The sequence below is a fragment of the Echinops telfairi genome, unplaced genomic scaffold (assembly GCF_000313985.2).
Source record: "Echinops telfairi isolate 266 unplaced genomic scaffold, ASM31398v2 ScPeMD7_4;HRSCAF=17, whole genome shotgun sequence".
Lineage (NCBI taxonomy): Eukaryota > Metazoa > Chordata > Mammalia > Afrosoricida > Tenrecidae > Echinops > Echinops telfairi.
Window position 1 is genome coordinate 1420081 of NW_022103900.1, and position 19634 is coordinate 1439714.

A 19634-nucleotide genomic window follows, 5' to 3' on the forward strand; every position below is an offset into this window, starting at 1 on the left:
GTGACCCTATAGGACAGGGTACAACTGCCCCTATGAGTTTCTGAGACTGGCACTCTTTACAGGAGTAGAAAGCCCCGTCTTTCTCCCAAAGAGCAGCTGGTGGTTTAGAACTGCGGACCTTGTGGACTATAGCCCAACACATGGCCACTATGCCACCAAGGCTCTTTGTCCACCCAGGTATGAGTGGAGAAACAGAACGTTGCTTGTCCGTGCTACATCATGGATGAACTTGAAAACCTGATACCGAGGGAAAGATGCCAAACAGACTCCATCTATATGAAGTCTATTCCAGGGGAGCCTAGAGTCAGAAAGTAGAACAACACAACCATCTCTTGTCAACAATTATATTTAATGAAGATACTAAGTGTTATTTACAGAAGATATACACACATAATTCCTACACATCAAATGTAGCCTAATGATGAAAATAGGAAAAAATGTACTCTAAAATTACATACTAAATAAAATAAATAAAAAGCAATTATTTGGCACAATATCTACTATATAGCAAATAAATAATTCTTTACCATTGGTTGAATGAACTATTTACAGTCTAGTTGAAAGTGCAAAAGAATTGCTGAAAATTAAGATATTTGTAATAACGTTTAAGTGCAGAAAATATTTTTTTCTCATCAGTGACAATAATTTGTAGCCAATATTAAAGATTTTTAATGCCCAGGAAAATATTCTAATTTGGGGGGAAAAAAAGTTTTGTGCATATTGTGCTCTTCTGAAAGGTGATTTTTTTTCTCCCCTATCTTAATCCTGGCAATTTTAAGAACCTTGGAGTTTCTGATCGGAATTCTAATATATGTAATCCTGATTTTTAAATTTTATTGTAAGAAGTTACATTGTAAACATAAATATTACTCTATCATTCAGAAATTACAGACCAGTCCTGCCTACACTACATAAATAGACATGTGGCATAAGTCATGTGGTCAGATTCTATTTCTTTTGAGGTAAGACTATGAAGATGGAACACGGCGACCTATAATTGGCATGTATATGAATTCTTCAATAGTATTCTTTTTAAGACCCCACACTCCGTATCTTGAATCTAAACGATGAAACTCTTATCACCACAATGGATCCAGAGCATCCCACTGGTAGCACATCTTAACCTAAAACACTCGGTGGGGGGTGGGGCGGATGGCAGGGGTTGATTCTTCTCTTGACAATGGTATTAGGACCAGGCCCTTCCGGTGGGAGGGCGCCATGCCTTACATTCCAGCAGAGCAGATGCACAACTCGGAATGGCTGAGTGTCTACCCACTGGGGGTTCCTACGGTAGCGTGTGCAAGCTGTGGGTACGCCCGGGGATGCCTTCTCTCGCCGCGTCACTTGCTGGGAAGCGAGCACAGCCCTAGAGGCCTCAGGATGCGTTTCTGCTTGATGCGTCAAACTCCCTCTTGAGGCGACACCGTCCGTCCGTCCATAGTGGCATAAAATGGCATTCTGAACACAGATTGTGGACTGGAGACGAGCTATTGTTCTGGCACTTCAAATGTCTATGGCCGCCGAGGCTCTAATCTGTGTGACATCTGTGATAAAGTTCTCTGGTTGTCAATCACATTTAATTGCCGTACATAACTCCGGACATCCTGATGGTTCTTATTAGCCTGAGCTGCATCGGGATCTGTTGGAAGCGGAAAAGGGCAGAATTGGCATTGCATAATATGTGCGCTTAAACGACAGCTTTATTCCCTCCAACTATTTATTACATTTTTCACAGACTCCTGGGCTCCGTGGAGACTTTTCCACACACTGCCGTTACTGACATGGCTCCCTCTGGCTTCTTGCACAGCCCCCCCCTCCTCCCGGCCCTTGCCCCCTCATTTTCTTGGCTTCCCTGGAACCACCTCTTCTGATGATTTTCCTCAGCACTGCCCATTCTAAGATGCCGTGAAAAATAAATTTTAAAAAATGCATCCGCTGGATGGTGCCTGGTTATAGATTAAAATTGTTTCCCCTTTGACCAACCCCCCTCTTGGTCCCACAAAACCTGTCCCCTCCCTGATCCAGATGAGGATGGATGGCGGCAAGTGGAGTTTTTACCCGCTGAGGACAAAAGCGCCTACCCCCTGGACCAAACGGGAGCACGTTCGTGACACTCCGAAGCCCCGCTTCCCCTCTTTATTTGCATACCATCTGTAGCAAGTATTGCCGCCTTCCACTTCCACTTGTCCTTTCCAGACTGGCCTGACTGGGTGCATGCACCCAAAGGGGCCTCTGCCCATAAAGAAAATGCCCCTTCTGTGTGCTCAGTGTCCACACTCAGACACGAAACCCGGACGGGTGGGCTGGAGTGCTGACTGCATTCTGGAATGATGCTCCTCCTTTGACTCTCGGAGGCTGCTTGTTCTGAAAACTCAGTGGTCACTCTGTTCCCATCCTCATCCCATGTGAGTGAGTGGAGCGCATGTGGTGCCAACTAGCTACCGTCGGGTCAGTCCTGGGTCTGGGGGACCTGCTTCCCGATAGGTGAGGGACCGAACCATTGTCACCCAGAAGGTTTTCACTGGCTGATTTTGGGCAGGAGATCTCCAGCCCCTTCTCAGTCTAGAAGCTCCAGTGCAATCTATTCAGCATTGTAGAAAGATGCCCTGCCCCTGCGGCAGATTGGTGCTGGCTGAGTAAGAAGGGCACTGGCTGGAATCCAACAGGCAGGTGAGGAATTCTCCTGAAGCAGCCAATACCCCAGAAACTGGGGGAAAGGGCAGCTAATTTCCCTGAAGCCAGGGTTGCAAAAACACATCAAGTACCGACAGCCCCACACAGGGGACAGACATGTACAGGGCCGGCCACGTGTGGCAGCAGTGAACTGGAAACACAGGCGCCTTCAGAAGTGACTACTCAGGTTCTGCTTGTTGCTGCTACCCGGGAGGCTGCGCCCAGAGCTGCCAGGTGTTTCTGTTTTTCTAGAGAAAATGGAAATCTGGATTTCTTTCCCACGGATTCTCCCCATTTTTAAATGGTGACACCATTTCAAAATAAAATGGGGGGGAAGGGGGACTTTTATGGTACACACACCCACACACCGTTGCTATGAAGTCTATCTATCCAACCCTGTAAAATTCGCCATGGACCTGTGGGTCACCTCTGAGCCATGTGGGACCAGTGTGGGCCATCTGCTCTGGGACAGTGGGCGTGGCCTGGATGCTAGCCCCATGCTTTGTCTGCTGTGGTCCATGCTTTCTGCGGGCCACACCTCACTCCCACAGATCGGACTGCCATCTGCACAGGGGTGAAGGGGAGGGCTGCAGGTCGGAACACAGAAGGCAGGGGGACGAGCTAAAGGCCCCTACTTGCCGGAAGAAGAAACCCATCAGTGTAATTATCGCATATAAATAATACCACACTGAGGAACACATTGTGCTTAATTCCCTTGGCTTCTCACTGGCAGTGTACTCCACATGTACAATATACTGTAATTACATTGTACACAGTCCCACAATGTTTATGAATCTATTCCTATAGCTTTATCTATAGATTTGTTGACTTCAGAGCTGAGCAGCTGTTGTTTACCAGAAGTTACTGATAACTTCAACATATGCACTAGAGACTTAAAAAAAAAAATTCCACCCAGCCCCAACCCCCAATTCTTTCTCTACAAGATGGTCTAGGAGAATCAGCATTTACTTCCCACGCCGGTTTTCTATGTGCTTCTTCTTTGGCTCCTGGTCTTCCTAGAGAAGACCTTCGAGAGGTGAGGAATCCTCTCGGCACACAACATCTGGGATAGTATTTTAGATGTCTCCTGCACCCCTGGAAGAACCATGGAGGCCAGGTTTTGAACTCCTGCTGTGGACAGATATCACTGATATATTCTTGTTTCCTCTTGTCTTTAGGGACATGTCTCCCGATGTGAGGAGAAACATAGAGAGAGGAAAGACGAGACGTGAATTCTGGCAGCATGCACCTAGGAATGGTGGTTCACGAGATGCAGGCAGATTCTCATGTTGGAAGTAAGAGGAGCAGCTCTACTTCTTCCCCATGATTTTTCCTAGTTTTGTTTTGTTTTTTTAAGCCACTGTGTACATTGAAAACGAGCACTTGGTAGTCCTGACGCTCGGTAGGAGCCAACCCTGGCTTTGGGCCAGGGCTGTGTGAGGAAACGCAAACAGAGCTCTGCTATAAAACGAGAACCTTGTCGTCTCCGCACCAGGTTTCCTGGAGGAAACGGCACCGGTGCCCTCCCAGACATGCTCACGTCAAATTATCTTGTTGAGCTCATTCACGACATTTCTGTAAGTGACTCACTCTGAGCAGTTAACAGAAACCTTTATAGAATCCACCTCCTCACTTCTAGTCCAGTTTACAGGAGCCGGCGTCCAGCCCCCGCCCCGCCAAGGCCTGGGCTCACGGGGCCCCTGCCTGGGTCTTGGGCCGTGGCAGTGCCAGAGCATAACCTCACGGACGACAGTGGGTTCCTGTGAAAAGGGTCCCACGGGAAGGCACTTGGGAATGCTCGTTACTGTGGTCGACATGTAAAGAGCACCTTAAATTAAAAGTGTTAAAAGAACACCTTAAGTTCCCTGGCGGGGAACACTGAGAAGCAGCACATGAATTCCTGGTGGGATGTTGGACACACGTGCTTGAGCACGAATCCCTTCTCTCAACACCCAGAGACCATAAATACGATCTTTCCCAGTTTATAAACGACAGCACTGAGTCATCAAAGGTTGGTGTGCGTCTCTCAACAACAAGCCATGAATCATAAAGGGAGCTGGCTGCAAGGCCAGGTTTGCTGGCACTTGTGTCTACGCGTTGTCCCCGACCCCCTGGAAAGAGCAAATACATTCTCTTAAATCCCGTCACCAAACAATGTTTCGGTGGCTCCTTTCTAGTTTTACCAAGAGCAAGCGTATCTTCTACCACCACCACCACCACCACCACCACACAATCCTAGGGCCAAGGGACGCTAGCCTATGGGATTCCTGGTCCACAGTGTCTGTGACACCATCGGATGTCCTCCCCACTCGCAGTTTCTCAGTGGCTCATTAAAAAGGGCTTAATCACCACGCTCTAGACTGCAGCATGTGGCGGCGGTAACTTACTGAAGGGCTGGCTTCTGCAGTATCTCACTGTTCTGGCAGTATTTGCAATCATGCGCTAGAAAGAAAAAAGAAAACAGAAAAGCAGAAATGGAAATGAGCTTAATATATAATTCAAAAAAGGAAAACAGACTGGTATTTATTTCGCACCCCTCGGTACCCTGAGATGCAGCAGCATGCCCTGAGGTGCGGACAGGATGGCCTCAGGGCCGAGGCGTGATGTAGATGCCACTGAAGGACGTTAAAGAGGCACCCACACGCACAAGCACAAGGCCCATTTCAGGTAAGGCACAGTACTGGCATAACTCGAGTCAAATTATTCTTCGGGGTGGGGGGGGCTGTAAAAAGCAGTGTGCCGTTCTTAGGCGGTCACTTCCTGCTCGGATGCGCCCTTACTGCCCCTTCTCGAGGGAGGGGAATTTGTCACTCTCCCGGAGGAGGGCTAGCTTGTCAAGTTCCTCATGGTAAGCAGTCGGGCCTCCACAATGAGGCCCTGAACTAAATCCAACAGTCACACTTAACATATTTTGTGCATATGATTTCGCTCTCCACTGCATTGCTGAATGGCCCAATCTTCCAGCAAACGCATTAAAATATTAATTCACATTTCTTTCCTTCTTTTCCCCATTCCTTCCAACACCCATTTCCCACCCCACCCCCCACCTTCTTGTTTTCTTAATTTTTTTCTTCCTTTTTTCTGGTGATAGCAGGAAGCCGTGAACGTTTTTTTAAAACTAGAGCACTCTCAAGAGTAAAGTCAGAATTATTTTGCCTAGTACGTCTCAGGGTAACCACCGTCATATTTTGGTGTGTTTAATCCGTTAAACATCAGTAGAGCAAACATATAGCTATTCTTTGAAGTCATACTGTGCATACAGGTTTTTGAGTTAAAAAAGAAAGAAGAACACTTCACCGTCATGATTTCCCATGCCTTCTAAATCTTAAACTGTTTGTTTTTTAAATGACTACGCATAAAATGGTAGGGGTGGGTTATACTTCACTTAAGCCTGGCTAATTCTGTCATTTGTTTTCTCAGTTCCTTTGTACGATCTGGGTGCGGCGAGGAATGAAAAGGCATCCTCCACGCGGCATTGAGCTGCGTGTCAAACAAAGGGAGAAGGGAGTATGGACAGAAGCAGAACTGGAAAAGCAGGAGGGAAACCGTGATGCGAACACCCAGCACTGCTCAGCCAGGGCCAGCTCTTGTTCCCAAACAAGATTCTGAAGGTGCTGGTGGCACAGTGCTCAAGCACGCGCCTCTGCACACAAACCTCCGCAGGTGGGACCCAACTTGGGAGAGGGATGAGGGATGCTGCCAGCCGCGTCTGCTGCCATGGGCAGCTTCGGGGACCGACGGGGCAGCTCTACTCTGGCCTGCAGGGTGGTTACCAGTTGGAACCCACAATAGGTGTGGTGTTTTGGGGGACCGATGTGGGGGATTACTTATAACACACAGAGAAAACCCTAGGGACCGTTCCCCCCAGGGAAAGAGACACCGCCCTCCTCGCCCCAAAGAGTCATGGACATGTCTTTCCTCCTGGACTCTGGTTGCCAAAGCACAGAAAACAGCTTTGAGGGAAGCTTATGTAGGTCTAAAACAACAACACTGCGCACTTGAAAGGTGAAAAACCCCGAGAGGAGTCACGGTCTCACACACATACACTCGTCAGTGCGAAACCCCAGGATGACCTTCCCGACTGAACGCTTCGAGGACGCTGACAAGCGTCAAGTGACAGGGATCATTTCTCCAAGCCAAAGGGGTGCTCAGCTAAGTTCGAACTTCCAGGATCTTAAAACCTGCGGGTCTGTGGGTGGGCATGAGAAATCTATTACAAATGCCTCCAGGAGAAAGCACCGCACAATGTATCATTAGCCTCTGCTATACGGAGCCCTGAAATAAACACGCGCTCTGGTCATTTTCCTGCTCATTTACTTTTAAGTTTTTGGTGTTTCTTTTTTTTTTTTACTTCTTTAAAGGCTTTGCATCCAAAGGGCACAAGTATATTCCATGCAGAATTATTGTAATTCTTCAGATATTGAATGGAGTGTAATTACTGCAAACCCTGGGGAAGGCTGCCAGTATGCCCCTCTGAAGAATAATAAAACAATTAACAGGGGTCAGAAACCTTCCTATACCATTTTGTAGGGAGTAATTGTTCTGCTTTTTAGTTTTGAAAGCTAAAACATTTCATTCTGACTTCAGTTTTAGGTTACTCTTTACCGCTATACTCTAAGGCATCATCATTTTTAGCTCATTATGCCGTTGAAAATGTGAGAACAATTGTTTAAATCAGTAATTTTCAGCACTGGAGTTCACTCTACCTTTCAAAATCTTTGATTAATTTTAACAATGGTTTTAATTTTGAGGTGTCCCTTTTAATTGTACTCAAAGATAACTTCAGTTATAACTACTGAATCCAAGGCTGGTGGTCTCTACTTTTGTGAGGTCTGGGAGCTGAGGTACTGGTCTACACCACAGGAACTGCGTGTGTAAACCTCTGACGTGTCTGATCGGGGCAAGAGGCTTTCACAAGGCCACAGAAGGGCTAAGGGAATGTTCAATTCCAGCCACTTCTACACTCATCAACACATGCTACCATATGAAATATCATGAACCACCACTTCCAGCTACAAGGTACCTTCCCAAGATGCTGCAAGAGACGTCAGAAGCAACTGTCTCTTTTGCTTCTAAGCACTCCCATCACACTGGCACGCACATACCATGCATCATGCTCACAGGAAGCTAACCCCACAACGTGCGCATCAGTGACGCCAAGGTAGCGCCTTCAACCATCTCCTGGATTCAGCATGCCTTCGACAGCCTGCCTATCTGCCTATCAATGGTAGCTTCCCACTGTGACTGTTTCCAGCAAAATGCAGCTCACTACTTCCAAAGACAGCCTTTCCCAAGAGCAGATCTTTTTGACGGTTAGAAATCCCTTTGTCATTCTGAACCCAAGTCCTTTTCCCATCGTCTTTCACTCGCTGATCCCACCCAGGTGTGGACCCTGGAACCACAAGCACATGAACCACAAGCACATGTCTACTTCCTTTTTCACCCAGCAGTTCTTCAAAGACGTGAAGACAACCTACCACGGACCTCTTCCCACTGCTGAGTTTTAGCCTGCTCAGTGGAAGTCGTCTCAAATTCTTCATCAATTCTTCATAAGATGGTTTTAAGCTTGTTTTTTGTGGGGGAGATGGGGGGACAGTTTTTAGTGTCATGTCCTGGACTGAGCAAGTCAGAGTCTACAGAGATCACTATCTTCCTCGCTGATCTAAAGGGTCCTATCCATTTAACGCCCTCGCATCATACACCATCCCTCACATGGGTTGAGTGAACGTCGAGTCCCTGGATGGAGCAAAGAGGGAGCACCTGGCTGCAAACAGAAGGAGTTGAGTCTATCCAGTGGTGTCCCAGAAGAAAAGTCTGGCGTTCCACTTCTGAAACAAACAAACAAACAAACAAACAAACAAATCCTCCACGGAAATCCCCAGGAAGCCCATTCTGTTCCGAGACACACCCTGGGCTTTGAGGCCCTGCCAGAGCAGGTAGGCCTGCCTGGAGCAGGCTGGGCAGCTTTCTTGTAATGCCTCACCAGTGGGAAAGCCCATGATTACCCTCAAAGCAGGGCTCCTCAGCTTTTGTCCACCTTGACAAGCCTGGGAGTTCCTGGGTGGTAGAGATAGATGGTTAAATGCTCAACTACCAGCCCAAAGGTTGGAATTTCGAACCCACCCGGAGACACCTCAGGAGACGTGTCTGGAGACCTGTTTCTGAGAGATCACAGCCTTGAGAATCCTTGAGGAGATGCACACGGCACCAACAGTAGCCAAGCAGAGGTTGATGACTCACTCCCATGGGCCACTGCCTGGCTTCTGACGGCAGTGATTCTCCACCCCGCCCGACTGTGCCCTCGTTCAGGCTCTGCTCTCCAAGACATTAAGCAAGACAGCAACCTGCCCTCGGAAGAGCTAGCATTCCTTTGGCATACCACACGGCTTTCATGTTCTCTAACTATAAGGCGCTCTGGTAGAGGAGTGGGTCAAGTGTGGGGCTGCTAACCACAAGGTTAGTCAATCGAACCCACCAGCCATTCTGTATCAGAAATATGAGGCTGTCTGCTCACAGTCATACACCTATGACTTGGAGTTGACTTCAGGTGGGATTGCCCTGATGGCAGTGGGTTTTCTTCTGGGCTGTAGTTCTAACGACGGGCCTTCAGAGGTTGAATGCAAAAATGAACAGGTTCGTATGATTTATGGCCGAGGAGCAACTCCAAAGAGAAGCTGACTAAGTCCGCTCAGAACGGGGGCTCACAGAGGGAACTTCGGAAAGGACAGAGGTAGCAAATCAAGGGCTCTGCCCGATAATCACATACTGATTTTTCTTTAGCCTACGAAAAGGAGTTCCGGGGTGCTGTCAAGCGTGAATGTGTTTGGCTGCTCACAGGAAGGGTGGAGGTTCGAATCCTCCCAGAAGAAAGCCTTCCATGGAGTCCTGGAAAACCCCGGGGAGAATGGTTCTAGGTCAACGACACCTTGGTAGTCTTCATAAGCTGAAACCGACTGGATGGCAACCGGTCCCCTGCAGAAAACAGAGAGGCTCGGAAACAGATGAGCCCTGGGGCCTGAGTCAGAGGGTAGCCCAAACAAAGACACAGTCCGGGGAAACGAGCAGCTGGGGTTCTGGGCTCCGGAGAGCACAGGGGAGAAACCCTGAAGCTGGACTCCAGCTCTGATGCAGGGGAGTCCTGCTGGGTCCAACCCTCGCTCATTCCCCTGCCCGCCGAACTCCCTGCAGATGGGCTGCCCAAGGCACCCCTTTTCTCTGAACAGGCTATTGCAGATGGCCTGTCAGGTCTCCGCAGGTAGTTGTCTCCAGCTCTTCTGCCACTTCTGAACTGACTCTGGGCCCCAGTCTAGGCGTACCCGTCATGAAAGTCCATCGATCTTTTAAGTCTGTTCTTCAAGTTGAGACCACCAGGCCCCCAAGGCATCCCCACCTGCACGCTCTGGGCCCTCCCTTATCTCGCACTCACAGAAACTGCCCGGACGGGCTGCCTCTTGGCTGGGAGTCGGCTGCTTCAAGACTGCTGGCCTCCTCTCAGAGTGGGCCCTGGCCAACGCCTCTGTCTTTCGGCGGCAGCTTGAGAGCGTTACCATCCTTATTCTTCATGGCTTCTTCTTTTCTCCTTCCTGCACTTGCAGATTTGACTCCACCCCTTCTCAGCGGCGAGGACAGGCCCTCTGCCAATTACGCCCGGCTTAGCAAAGTGCTGCTATTAGTTGCCAGGGACTCAGCTTCAACTCACATCCACCCTCCACGCCACAGACAGGATTGGGCACCACCTCCGCCCACGCGAGGGTGCTGGAGTCCATTGTTGCAGGCAGACACTGTAGTTAGAGGACGTTGGTGGGAGAGTGAATTAGCAAGGTCAGTTGTTCAAAACCAGCCTCTACTCCATGGAAGAAAGATGAGGCTGTCTATTCCCATACAGATTTACAGTCTTAGAAACCCACCAGGACCATTCTACCCTGACCTACAAGGTCACTATGAGTCAGCAGTCACTCGATGGCAGTGAGTTTGCTTGTTGGCTTTTTAGTTTGGTCCAACCTTCAGGACTCACCTTCGAGACCATATCACACAACACTCCATGTCTTTCTCCCTAGCCCGTCTTAGTCTAGAAACTCCACCAAAACCTGTCCACAAGAGATGACTGTCTGGGGACTTGAAATTCTGGCAGCCGAGCTTCCAGCATCGTCCCAAGACACAGCCACCACAGTTTGATAAGCTGACAGAGGGGTGGTAGAACTTGAGTTTTAGCTTGTCTAGAAGCACACCTGATTGATCTCTCACCTACAAAGATTGGGCCTGTGGTAGATGGAGACCAAATGAGGCCCAGGGTGGAGCCAAGCTTCAGGGTGTACAGCACTGGGAATGTCCTGGGCCCTGAGCTTATCTCCAGGCTATGGGCCCTTAGTATCTAAGAGACATGTAACATACAGATATGTGTGCCACGCACATGACAGTCACAGTGGGTCACACACGCAGATTCAGGCGACTCGGATGGACAGTGAAAGATAGACATGGAGAGAGGAGGCCGAATCATAACCAGACAACAAAGGGCAAGTTATCACTGCGCATAAATCTGTTACCCAAAATGCTTTGGGCCATCCTGACCTGTTAGAATTTACCAAAGAAACAGACACTACTCTGTGATTTCAGTCCTTTCAAAAGGCTGTAGTATAGCTTCCTACCTCACACCAAGGTCAAACACTTTCTAATAACGTTGGGTAATTACAAAATACATTATTCGATCGCATTTCTTGCATACCTTCTATGCACCCAATACCCGGTCGGTGTGCTGGGGACACACTAGGGGGCAAACACTAGACCATCAATCCACCAGGGTACTTGCATTTTAACAAGGTAGAGACGGGGAAGAGGCCAGTCCAGATTATTGTGGATCCTGAAACCAGCTGTCGAGGCAGGGGGTGATCTCACAGAAGTGGGATGGCGAATGGGGGTCAGGTCAGTGGTCCCGGAGGTCCACTAGGAGGAGGGCACACACACCAAAAAATGAGCCAAGAGCTGAGCCAGGCAGATACATACTAGGGGGTGCAGAATATCCAGGCAAAGGTAGGAGCCAGAGCCAAGGCCGTTCTGATGGAGGTGAACGGAGGACAGAACTGGGGTGTGAGATGAGTCTGGTCGGATGCTCAGGGTAACAAGTCTGGATGCGGGCTATGGCGTTATTTAGTCTGATTTCATTTTCCATAGAAAAGATTCTTCTTAAAAAAAAAATGCCAGTCTTATGTTTTGTTGAACAAAAGTGTGCCATGCAGGGCACACAGTTTGTCTTTGTGTCATTGTCTTTGTGAACCGTTGCTGCTGTCCGGCTCAGAGTGACCCCCTGTGCCAGACGGGGACGCCACCCGGCCCTGCGCTCTCCTCACAGCAGTCGCTGTTGGCCCACGGACGGATCCCTCCATCCTGCTGAGGATCTTCTTCCGCGTGCTTGCTGCCCCTCGAACTCCCTTTCCAGGGGCTGATTTCTCCTGACCACATGTTCAAATCACAGGAGATGAAGGCTTGGCATCTTGCTTCCGAAGAGCACGCTGGCTGGGCTTCCTTCAAGGCTCGTCTGCCCGTCCCTTTGGCAGTCCCCCACCCTTTCAGTGTTCTCCGCCGGCACCCCACTCACACGCACCCACGCTTTCTCAGTCTTCTCTTGTCGAATTTGTTTTGATCTATTTTGCCGATTTTTACACGACGGATGTTCAGGCGCCTCTCCTCAACTTCATGCAGCCCCAGAGGCCAAGGTCTACGTTGGCGATGCGCACCTATTCCTGGGTCAAATCCACGGCCTGGCCACTCTGCCGGTGGTGAGGCGTCCTCAAGCCTGTCGTTGCGAAGACCTACACGCTGCCTGTCCCGGGAGCTCTGTGTGAAGGAGTCAACGTTCTCGGTGCTCCTGTGATTGTCCTTTGGGTGGAAGGGATCGAAGAACTGAAGCATCTCTCCGATTGAAGCCTCTCCTCCTGCCATAGCTCGAGGTCACAAATCCAATTCTCTTTCCATAACTCCTGGGGCAATATGAGTGGTGTTGTAAAACAGATCCGCTCCTATTATCTAAATGACACTGTTGTTGTTGTTGTTTTCAGGTGCCTCTGAGTTGATTCCAACTCACTGGCAACTCTGTGCGCAACAGAACAAAACACCACCTGGCCCTGCGCCATCCTCCCGATCGTTCATGTCTGAGCCCGTGGCTGCAGGCTCTGTGTCCATCCGCCTGGTGGAGGACTTCCTGCCCTCGACGTTACCAAACACAAACACGACAGTCCTTCTCCAGGGACGGGTCTCTCTGGCAGTGTGTCCAAAGTAGGGGAGACAAAGTCCCGCCGCCATCGCCTCTAAGGAGCCTTCCTCAGACGGAGCTGTCTGTTCTAGGGCAGTCGGGGCACTCAATACTCTTAACCTGCACCCTAGTGCAAGCGTACCACTCTTCCTCAGTCGTCCTTATTCAGGAGCATTACGAGTGACACAAAAGCAAGGGACTGCATGCATCCCCCTGCCTCAATGACTGAGCTTCTGTTACGGTCTCCAGATGTTTGCACCATCCTTCTCATTCCACGTGAAATGACTAGCTTAAAAAATTACAGTCATAAATACATAAACAAACCTAAATCTGGGTCTGACTGGACTAGAACCAGCCTCCTAATGCAGTAGCAACTGTGCCGATCAGCATGCTTGATGGGGCCTGGGATAGTGGCAGGCAGCCAGCATACTGTCCTCTAATCCATTCCTAGTCTACCTCCTAAATGTTATAAATATGCATGTGAGCCAAAGCAAGCTACTAAGGGTTTTATTCAAACATTTTTTTAATACTCCTTTATGTTCCCCTCAATGAAAGAATGTCTGCCTTTTCCCCTCTTTCTTTTTCTTTCTTTCTTTCTTTTTTGCATAAGGATCAGAGTATGAATTCTCTTTTGTTCATAGTCATAAATCCTGAAAACCAATAGACAACAAATTCGCTAATCCTCATTTCAGACCTCAAGGGTGAAGAGGTTCAAAATCACAATACTCAGGGAGTGCTGTTGACTTTGCAGAGCTGACGCCAAGAAGAGGGGCCTGTGTTCCTGGCTCTCCTGGTGCCGTCTGCTCCTCTGGGGACACAGCCTGCCGAGCACGAAAGCTGCCAGCCTGGCCCACCACCGTGGCTTTGCTAACGAATGATTCCAACAATGCCGCCAACCTCAGGCCATGCCGCAGCCTTAGCTGGGGCCTGGGAGTAGTAGCAGTGGTGGTCTAGGGGTCAGGCGGGCTGTTGCGGGGGAGAACAGGTTGATAAATTGGTCAGGTTTGGCAAGCAGATGCACATGCTTCGCGAGTTCCACTTCCTATGCCAGTAAGCTCCCACTCATGGGCAGGGAATGTAAAACATCAATTTGTCTCCTGGTATGATTTCTTAGATGAAACAGTGTGTCACATTGCCAGGGCAGAGAACTCCCAGAACTCTTTCAACAGCCTTTTCCCCTTCTCTTTCAGAACAATAAACCTTCTTTCTTACTTTGGGGTGGGTAACCAAAATAAAAGCTACAGTGTCTAGCCCCCCTTTCATGTGACGAACTAATCGAATGTGGGCAAAGCAAGGAATACAGCTTCCAGGTCATGTCCTAAAAAGGACACAGAGCCGTCTCCCCACCCCAACTTCTTCTCAGGGTCTGGACTGAAGATTCAGATGTCCGCTGTCTTGGACCCTGAGGCTGATGACCTGGCAAGAAAGAAGCGTGGAACCTTGACAGCTTCTCACAGTGGATCAGGAACCCCAGCTTGGACTTTCAAAAAAGGAAACCAAAACAAAGCAAAATCCCAAACCCTTGATCTTGATCAAACCTTTGTTAATTTGCTGCTGTTGTGGTTGTGTGTCCTTGGGCTGAGTTCAACACATAGCTGTCCCTTAGTCCTCAAAAGAACACCCGGCTGCCAAAGCAGAGGCTGGTTTGGGGGGTTGTAATTTTAAAGAAAGGAGCCCTGGTGGTGTAGTGAGTTACTCACGGGGCTACTAACTTCAAGGCTGGCAGTTAAAACCACCAGCTCCCTTAGTCTTGGAAACCCACAAGGGCAGTTCTACCTAGTCCTGTCAAGTTGCTATGGGTCAGAAGCAACTCCATGGCAGTGAGCTTGTCTTTCAGAATCTTTAAGGAAGCAGATTGCCCAGTTTTCCTCCTCCAGAGCCGCAGGACAGATTCTGAGCACTTCACCACTGTGCCACCGAGCCTCCCACTTGCTCCGTTAGGCTCGTGTGACTGGACTGCGGCCTTACTGCTCAGTTGCTTCTAAGCAAAAGTGGACTCTCTCAGTGAGTAGGCTGTGAAGGACCCACTGGGAGACCAGTACAAACCCACTATGGAGGGTGCGTAGTGCAGACCTGGGAAGGGCTGGGTTTCTCAAAAGAGCCGCCAAATCCCATCTTGACGTGCTCTCCATGCATTATGGGTACGACCCTGGGATCCAGAAACCTGATGAAACGTCTCCTCTTCCCTGACCAATGGCCAGCTTATCGTGGTAGTCGGGGTTGTCAAGTACTATCAGTCGGTTCAGACCCATACGCCCCTGTGGAAACCCCACCTGGCCCAGCGCCTCCTCACAGTTGTTCGGATAGGTGAGCCCATGGCGGCAGCCACACTGTCAGTCGTCTCATTAAGGGCCGTCCTCGTCTCTGCTGCCCGTCCACTTCACCACGCATGATGCCCTTCCCCAGAGACTGGTTTCTCCTGACAGCATCTTCAGAGTCTGTGGGACACACTCATGCCATCCTGGCTTGAAAGCAGTGGTTCTCAACCTTCCTAATGCCTCCACCCTTTAATACAGTCCCTCATGGGGTGGTGACCCCCCAACCATCAAATTATTTTTGTTGCTATTTCACCACTGTACTTTTGCTACTGTTATGAATCGGGCCACCCCTGTGAAAGCGTCGTTCAACCCCCAAAGGGGCCGTGACCCACAGGTTGAGAACCGCTGCTTTAAAGGAACATGCTGGCTATACTTCTTCCAAGAGAGATCTGTCTGTTCTTTTGGCAGTCCGTGGTCTTCTCAATATTCTTGCCCAGGCCATAATTCAAAGGCATCGATGCTTCTTCAGTCTTCCTTATTCAATGTCCAATGTTCATAAGCGTGAGTGGCCATCGAAAACACCGTGGCTTGGCTCAGGCGCACCTTAGTCCTCAAAATAACATCCTTGCTTTTCAACACTTTAAAAAGGTTTTGTGCAGCAGATTTACCCAATGCAATGTCATTCGATCTCTTGACGGCTGCTTACACGAACACTGATTGTAGATGCTTGCTTTTCTCCGTGTATCGTGATGTTACCGATGGGTCCAGTTGTGAGGATTCTGGTTTCCTTCACATTAAGTTGTCATCCACACTGAAGGCTGCAACAGCATCAGCAAGTGCTTCAAGTCCTCCTCACTTGCAGCACGCAAGGTTGTGCCACCAGCACGCTGAAGGTTGTTAACAGGCTTCCTCCAATCCTGATGCCAACTTCTTCATGCAACCCAGCTTCTCTAGCATCAGACTGCCTAAGCGTGGTGAGGGGAACACAATCCTGACGCCCATGCCCCATCCTTCTTAGTGGGGGGACCAACTGAGAAAATAGCTGCCCTCCAGTAGGGGAAGTCTTTGAGGAGTAGATAGCCATGTTATTTCCTAAGAAGCTTAAGCCATGGGGATGGCGCTTAGCCCTCCGCTTCTTTAACAGGAGAGGCCTTAGCATTCAACTCGTTCTCCAAGCTGATCAGAGCTGACCCTGATGGGGTCACTGCATGGCATTTCAAATTCTCCTAGACTCACACCGACAAGTTTGGTTTTCAGAAATGATTAGACTTCCGTGATCCTTTATGGCTTATGGGAACACTGACCCGCACATACCATGGACCCACCAACCCATCACAGGACTTAGATGGAGCAGGCGATATTACCATTTTCTCTTGAGGAAACTGACCCATGGAGAAGTGAAGGGAAAATTAAAGTGAAGACATTGAGAACTGAACCTCCCGTCTTCTGAATTCCCAGCACCGGGCTTTTACCCAGTCGCCACATTTACCCTCCTAACTCATAACCCCCGGCAGACACTGGACACCTCCCGGGCAGTTCTGCTCAGAGGAGTCACAAGACAATGGATCATTCCATTAACATGCTCCAGGCAGCAAAAAGAAGGCTTGGCTGTGACCTGCTATGATTGCTTAACAAAGAAAATAAACAGCATGGCCTTTCTCTGTGTGGGGGCAGGGCTTGTGGGGGGTGGGTAGTGATGGTCAGGAACCATATTGAATCGGTGCCACTTCCACAGCTATTCTTTAAAAAAGAATGTTTGGGGGTTCTAAAGATCCCCCCCCCCCAGTCCCTCCCTGAAGTTGGATGAAGTTTATTGGGAGAAGCACTAGCAAAATAGATAGATGACTATTTTCTCATAAAGATCTGCTCTAGGGTGCCTTTACACCTCCCTGGACCAGACAAGTTAAGCAGACGCACATTTCAAAGGCATCCAGAAGCCGTCTAGCGCCACAAACCTTAGAAGAAACAACAGGCTGTGCAAGTCGTGCTGGAAGGCCCCGGGCATCCGAGCCACAGGCAGCGGGGATGACAGCGCACCGCATAAAAGTTAGCGGCAATGTCACACAAAGGAGAAGTGACCGAGTCAAAGAGGTAGCCCGTTGGAACCAGATATTGCACAACTCCTCAATGCGTACCCACCTTTTTCTTTTTCTTTTTCTTTTTGCAAGCACGGCTGCCCACACGGCAGTTATTTCCTTTATCCGTATGGATGTAAATCTGATTGTATAAACACAGTGTGGTGTGGGTTATACTGTACGTACCATTTTTTCAAAGTTTACGAGGTTGTCGATGAACGTCTTGTTCCCCTCATGAATAAACGTCATATCTGTATGGGAATAAAAGCCACACTCTAATCACTCGCGGAAACAAGTCCTACCAGGAGAGCACAATAGCACCATGAGATTATGCGGGTGCATTTGCATAACACTGCAATGGAACCGGCTGATAGTCACTCCTTGTATGCTAGGTGTTTAACTTTCCCAGTCACTTCACCAGAGGTGAGTAAAAGCACTAGGCTAACCCTCTGTCTCACTAGAAGGGCTTCAGAAAAACCTTGGGCCCTCTCTCCTCCCCCAACCTTCCCTGTCCTTGGGCGAAAGTCAGGGTGGAGAGATGGAAGGGTGGGATCCTCCTTGCCAAAGAGCTCCACCCAATCAGGGGACTGCTCAGTCCAACTCCCCACCTCCCCCTTCCCTCACTCCCCATCCTGACCCCCAATCCTCAACCTCTGGGCATGTATTGCCTTGGAACCAATTACCTTTTATGAGCAAAGGCATGAAGGGAATGAGAGGCGCCTCCAGTTTAGCTACTGTCAACCTGTAGGCTCTGTGGTTTCTTGAAGGATCCTTAAGAGAAGCAGAGAGACACCTGTTAAGGACGAAAGATACATGCACCCTACCCCTACCCCCACCCCACCCCACCCCTGCCTCTGAATATACCCAGACTGGTTATTTGGTGTTTTGGAATCACCTGTAGCTATAAAAAATGAGAGCTAGCGCTCTCTCGCTCTCTGCCATCAACTTAATGCCAATTCATAGTGACTCTGTAGGGCAGGGCTGACCTTCCCCTGTGGGTTTCTGAGACTGGAACTCTTTATGGGAGTAGAAAGCCTCATCTTTCTCCTAAGGAGTGGCTGGTGGTTTCCGAACTGTCGACCTTGCAATTAGCAACCCAACACAAAACCACTATGACTTGTGTTTTAACACAACTTCAGGGAAAGCATGAAAAACAAGCAAACCAAAGACGGCCTTTTGTTTCATTTCTCATTTGAACAAGAGATTTGTCTACAAGAAAGAAGGGGCAAGGTTCCCCTGAAAGCAGTAAGAAGTATGCACCCAAATGCGAGCCAGGAGAGTCCCCTTCTCTTGAAAGCCCTCGCAGACCTAAGACAGGGAGCTTGTGTTCACCCTCCCCTCTGCCTTGCCCTCAATCCGGCCAAATGCTACTCCTTTCCTGTGGTGAACACCACCCGGCCAATGGGGGGAAACAGTTCTGGTGAGCCAGACCCACAGCTAGCTCCAGACCCGTGGCCAACCTGCGCTGGATGGAAAGAATCCTAGGTGAGTTTTTTTAGTTACACAAATTGACCTTCTGTGGGGCATCAGTCCTCTTTAAGTGACTTCCTAAGGGTGCCATTCATTAGTCAGACATGCTTGTTTTAGCAGCTCTAAAAAGGGGCCATAAACTTCTTAAAGTCAGACAAGGACAGATAAAATTTCTGAAATGAGAACTCCAATTCAGCTCATCAGAAATTGGATTAATACCGATAGTGGACAGAGTAAAGGCTGCCACTTACCATTAAACTTTCAAACTCGGCATAGAACTTCTTGAACTTGCTCGGCAGTTTCTGTTAATGAAATGAAAATGCCACACACACGTCAGGGTTGGCATCATGAGCTACGGTTTCTGGGAGGGAGGAATGCATCCTGGGGCTCTTAATCTACCGACTATAACCTCTCTGACCACGTGAGAAGAATCTTCTGGGAAAGAGAGAAAACAAGCAAACACCAAGCCCACTGCCATGGAGTCAACGCTGACACTCACTACAACCCTATAGGGCAGGAGAACACCCTGGTGGGTTCCTTTGGCGAACAGTGGGTGGTTTAGAATTTTTAGGAGCCCAACATGAAACCACCATGCCACCAGGGATCCTTGGGGTAGAGAGATCCCTTTAAAAAGTCTTAGTCTACTCCAAAAGTTCCCAGATTTATTTGGCCCACCACCCTCTGTTCAGGGGGAAACAAGTTACTTGGTGCGCTCCTTCTAATGAAAAGCATTTGACCCATAGCCCATAATCCGAGATGAAGGGCAGGCATTGTCGTGGGAGCTCCCTTGGGGGGTTCCTCCTAACAGCTCTAGAGGACAGGGCAGAAGTTCCTTAGGGTTTTCCCAGACTGCAACTGTATAGGAGAGAAAGCCTTTCCCAGACTGCAACTGTATAGGAGTAGAAAGCCTTT

General features: G+C 49.1%; 1 protein-coding gene across 3 annotated transcripts in view; it reads right to left on the reverse strand.

Moving 5' to 3' along the window:
* Nucleotides 1-330: 330 nt before the first annotated feature.
* Nucleotides 331-19634, reverse strand: part of RAPGEF4 (Rap guanine nucleotide exchange factor 4) — a 401293-nt gene continuing 381989 nt past the window's right edge. For all 3 annotated transcript variants that reach the window (XM_004703736.3, XM_004703735.2, XM_045298768.1), the window contains 5 exons: nucleotides 18974-19024; nucleotides 17936-18023; nucleotides 17439-17503; nucleotides 5061-5115; nucleotides 331-1639 (listed from right to left, as the gene is read on the reverse strand). In XM_004703736.3, the coding sequence (XP_004703793.1) occupies nucleotides 1512-1639; nucleotides 5061-5115; nucleotides 17439-17503; nucleotides 17936-18023; nucleotides 18974-19024 (387 nt within the window). In that variant the 3' untranslated portion in view covers nucleotides 331-1511. The remainder of the gene's footprint in view (nucleotides 1640-5060; nucleotides 5116-17438; nucleotides 17504-17935; nucleotides 18024-18973; nucleotides 19025-19634) is intronic.